This window comes from Lygodium microphyllum, chromosome 19, assembly GCF_053477565.2.
Source record: "Lygodium microphyllum isolate KBCC chromosome 19, Lygodium_microphyllum_v1.1.10, whole genome shotgun sequence".
Taxonomy (NCBI): Eukaryota; Viridiplantae; Streptophyta; class Polypodiopsida; order Schizaeales; family Lygodiaceae; genus Lygodium; species Lygodium microphyllum.
This window is the reverse complement of record NC_141153.1, coordinates 78040529-78045452: the sequence shown is the minus strand read 5'-3', so window position 1 is coordinate 78045452 and position 4924 is coordinate 78040529. Positions and strand designations below refer to the sequence as shown.

General features: G+C 41.7%; 1 protein-coding gene across 1 annotated transcript; it reads left to right on the top strand.

The window, feature by feature from the left end:
* The first annotated feature begins 256 nt into the window (after positions 1-256).
* LOC148020064 (uncharacterized) lies at positions 257-4436 on the top strand. The gene is made up of 3 exons (XM_087700342.1): positions 257-359; positions 3208-3260; positions 3356-4436. The coding sequence occupies exons 2-3, from the start codon at positions 3228-3230 to the stop codon at positions 4085-4087; spliced, it is 765 nt and encodes a 254-aa protein (XP_087556468.1). The 5' UTR covers positions 257-359; positions 3208-3227; the 3' UTR covers positions 4088-4436.
* The last annotated feature ends 488 nt before the right edge of the window (positions 4437-4924 follow it).

Here is a 4924-nt window from a genome sequence, read left to right as displayed (position 1 = left end):
CCTAGACCGGTTTCTAGTTTTCTCAAATACCCTTGCAAAAATCCCTAGGGGAAACACCCTCAGGGAATAGCTCCGAGGTTGCATGAGTGTGCTAGAGCATTGGGAGAGAGAGAGAGAGATAATTGTCAATTTGTGAAAAAGAATAAGAAGAGAGAAGAGAGAAATAGAAATGGGTGCACCTCACCAGTACTTTTCCTTTGGAAAAATTGATGGAATGGACCAATTAAGGAAAAAAGAAACTAGTGGCTCCTCAGATATTTATTTTTGGAGCAGAAAATATACAAGAGCAACTTGAAACTCGATAGGATGATTTTTGCAGTCTGTGGAGTTCACCCAGCCACCTTCGTCAGGCCTCAAAGGTACACATGTGTGTCTCTCTGTGTGTGTGTGTGTGTGTTTGTTTGTCTGCCTCACTCACTCACTCACTGTCACAGAGAGAGAGAGAGAGAGAGAGAGAGAGAGAGAGAGAGAGAGAGAGCTCTTCATCTACCGTACTCTGTAGCTCCTGTTTACAATTTAGTCTTCGGAAGTGATAAGCCCGCAAGGGAAGTTCTCCATTAGCTCGTCAATGCCGCATGGTCTAAGGGAGGACCTTGATTAGCCCTTCAATCTCACTGACAGTTGTTTTGGATATACCTCTCTATCATTTTAATATGTTTCATCAGTGGTCCTGATTGGCAATGATTCCTCAGTACTAAGATCCTCCAGTCCTGCTCACCATAGCTCTATTTGTAGCCTTGCTTGTTCCTTTCCTGTGGTTTGCTTTTATGGTGTCATGACAATGCACGGTATGCAGGGTTTCCGATAGCCAGGGTCTAGTGCCCTCACATAAGACCTATATTGGCAGATGCTATTGGAGACAAGTTGTTAAAGGAATGGACGATAGGTCCGCTTGAATCAAGCCTTCTCAGTCACAAAGAGTTGGATGGGACTCGAGTCTAGCCTTCTCGATCACACAGAGTCTGATTGGAATCTGAAGGTTGTCTGTTTTCTCCGATCAATGAAGGTTTTGACATTGATACTGGGGAAAGCATGGTGGATTAGGCTTGCACAAGTGGAAGTTTAGCATGTGCCAATTGTGCATAAGTCAAGCAACTGCAATGGCAATTTAGTGTAATAGCTATGTTAATGTAGATTGCCCAACATTGATGCCAGGGAAGGTCTGGCGATTAGGGCACAAATGGAAGTTTAGCAAGTGCCAATGGTGCATAAAACGAGCAATTGGAATGGCAATTGAGTGTAATAGCTATGCTGACATGTCCATGGAATCTGGAACTTTATTTGGTGGCCAACTTAAACACTTCAATATGATGTCTGGAGTTGGAGGGCAAAAGGCTTAGTCCCTTGAGAAGTCAGACAGGCTGGCTTGTAAGAAATGGTAATCTCAGATCTACATGTTGACAGATCATTGGTTGTGGTTTGATAAGTTCAACCATTTCTTAGATTCACTTATTGCATTTACTGTCCTACCTAGAGGTGGAGAGGCAGGCATGAGCACTGGAAGGAGAAGAAACATACCGTATGTTGTGAATTGCAATTATGGCATGGCAAGGGAGAGCAGCCATGACTGGATATGGATCATGCAGCTGGCATTGGATTGAATATGTATGTGGTAAATTTGAGGGTAGCTTGAGTGCTCCATATAAGTGAGCATTTCTGTAATTCACAGTCTAACTAGCACCATTGGTCTCCTGAGAATTTGTGGGCCCAATAAGTTAATTTAAATCAACATCTTCAAGAAAGCAGTGCCATTGATGGGCATCTCATAATCCACTGTGTAACTAGTACCATTTATCTCCCTGGGGGTTTTATGGAGATAGTGTGATGCAGGTGGAACATTGTGCTCATGTGTTTGTCAAAAGGTCAACAGGGCCATAATGTACCCTTGGCTTACGTTAAGAGGTGAAATAGAATAAGCCTAGGCCTCTGCAGTTTTGAGATTTGTCTTGCATGGGTGTTCAAGTGTGCCTGATTTGACGGTAATGCATGTGAGTACAATAGGACTGACTTGTTGGACTTGTTAGATAAAATATAAATGTCTGCTGGAAGATCCAGAGTCAGAGCCTCGGATGAAAAAGGGAAGAATAGACAAAATGTGAGAAATATCAACAGACGATCCAGAGTCAGAGCCTCGGATGAAAAAGGGAAGAATAGACAAAATGTGAGAAATATCAACAGACAGTGCTGATTCTGCCTTTAAGAGTTTGTAAGGAAGGGTTACTGATATAGCTCTTGTATCATCCTTCTATACTCAGTCCAATGATGTAATGCAACAGACCAAAGAGCATTGAAAAAACTGGTTTTCAGGTTCATCACTGGCAATGCATGTCGCTAGTTTTAGACTTTACTTGGTTGTCTGTTAATCATAAGCAATCCCATTTCAACATGATGTTTGTGCTGCTTTTTTCAAAGTCTTGGTTTTTCAATTTGGAAACCATGAATATAACGCCTTCTGTGCTGCTTTTTCCAAGGTCTTGGTTTTTCAATTTGGAAACCATGAATGAGATGCCTTCTGTGCTCAATGTGGAAGTGACTGCAGTGAATACTGGCGAATTGCCAAGCGCTGTGGCCCATGTGAACCTGCAATGGTGCTTCAGGGTTTTTGTTAGTCCAGGTTACTGTAAAGCTTCAATTAGGGACGTCATGAAGGACCTGTCTCTTGTTCTCAATTCTGAGAGTTCAACAATGCACCAACAGCACCTTGTTGGTGCCACAATTAGGAATATCTATTGTCCATCTTTCCCTCAATATCAACTTGGAAAAATATCTGGTGACGCTGGCATATCATGCTGTTGCTATTCCAGTATTTCCCATGTTATCATCAAGTTTGGGATGTTTGGTTCAGGCTTTTGTAGTGATGAGTTTAAGTAACATTGGAGGTTATCCTGCCTAACATGAAGGTTCAGTATTCACATTAAGAGCAGCCTTATTCCTAGCTGAATATGGACAGCTATTTTTGCAGGGTCACCAGTGTCAGGTCTCTACATGTGCTTAAGAATTGAAAAAGTAAAAATTTCACTAGTGTTGCCCGTATGCTGTCAACTTTGAAACTAGCTGATGTAGAAGTTTGTCATATGCCCCTATTGTGGAACGGTTCTATCTGGATAAGAGTGTACTGCAGAGTCTGTCAAGTCAATAAAAAATTTCTCTTTGTGTATGTTTTGACTTTGTAGTAGAATAGCTTTTGATTGATTGATGTGATGGCAGACCTTTCTAAAGCAATTAATATGGCATTTACTGCACCTGTCAGTCATACACAGGTACTTGCTTCTGCACCTGTATCTTTTCTTGTGGGCATACTGTTCATTATTACTTGACTTCGTTTTCCCATTTTCCCCTCTGCTATCTCATGCAGGTGCATGGTCATAGGTGCTTTATTCCATACAGTAAAGAAGTCCAGTCACATACAAGTGTCAAAAACTTTCAGGAACAAAGAATTCAGTTCTCTTCTTTGGCATGTAATGGATCATATGTAGATAAAAGGACTCGAAAAAGGTTTGCAAAGGTTTTATGCTCTGCAGCTTTAAGTGAAGATGTTCAAGATAGTAGCACAGAGTCTGGGGAAAGGAGTTCTGGCTCCTCTGCAGAGACTCCAATAGTGGAGGAACCCTCTTCGAGCCCTTTTGTTGGTGCAAAAATCTCCTCTCGCATTGCTGGTAGAACTGCAGAGGCCAACAAGAGTAAGACCCCAATGACAGGTTCTCCACCATCCACATCAGCTCCTAAATCTTCCACCTCTTCAACTCCCAAAGTTACAAGCCCATTTGGCATTTCAACAGCTGGGAAGCAACCTGTTTCTGCAGCAGGAAAACTGAAGAGTGCCAGGCCCAGTGTTTTTCTGGACTCAAAAGCTGGTTCCAGACTTGGTGGGAGCCAACTCGGGGGCCCTAACAAGCTGCTGAATGCTCTGAATGAATTAGATGCTGGTGGGAAAAGTACCAAGTTTGGTCAGCCAGTTGTGCCAACAAACCTCTTTGATGAGCCTAAGCAAATGCCAAAGGAAGAGAAGAAGTTTGAGTTCTCTTTGAACCCTGGTCATGCTTTTCTAGTATGGAAGGTGGGAGGAATACACTACAATGAGTACTAGAATTCCCTCCATTCTCTTCAACTTTACTTACTGCTGTCACAAGTTTCTCCTTTTATTGTAGATCACATCCTGGTTTCTCTTGTTAACAGCCTTTTAATTCTTAGATATATTTATTAAGTTTGTTATATTGATCAACAAAGCAGGAAGCTCATATGTGGTTATCAATGCTGAGCCATGACACCTAGCAGAACCCTAGGAGCATTGGGAGTTATTAACCTCCAGGAAGAGATGGGGTTGGTGATTGTGCTAGCCTTGGGTAATACAACATGAAGACACATGATCTAAATGGAAGCAGGGTTTAGCACAGTTAATAGCCAAGTGTTTTAGGCTTGGGAAGCCCAGCCATTGAAAACTTGCATTTTGATCTAACCATGGTGGGTGGATTCAGAGTGAGACGAGTGAATTCAATTATGCGTGTTTGTCAATTAGCTTTGTGGTGAGTAAAAGGTGTGGAGGGCTATTCATAGATGAGGCAATAAGTACTGAGTGGAGTTGAAATTGTGTGATTGTTAATGCTAAATATAATCCAAGACGTGATCAAGGAAATGCCTTGCAAAATAACCCATAAGCATGAGCTGAATTGAGCCCTTAAATTCTAGGTAGGAGATTGAGTAATAATGTGCTTTGTAAAAGCTCTTAGAAGCATCCACAATTATGTAAGGTGATGCCCTACAAAAGAACCCATAAGTAAGAGTTGCATTGAGCCCTTAAATTCTAGGTAGGACATTGAGTAATAATGTGCTTGCTAATCTTTAGAAGCATCCACATGGAAATTGGAGAGGATGCATGAGCTGAACTTCCACCATAAGAAAGTAATGTAGATTAATAGGTAATGTA

What these genes read in the sequence shown, in the direction of transcription:
- LOC148020064 (XM_087700342.1), top strand. Translation starts at nt 3,228, where the DNA reads ATGGCATTTACTGCACCTGTCAGTCATACACAG. An exon ending in CACCTGTCAGTCATACACAG is followed by an intron (nt 3,261 to 3,355) that starts GTACTTGCTTCT and finishes TATCTCATGCAG; the next exon opens with GTGCATGGTCATAGGTGCTT.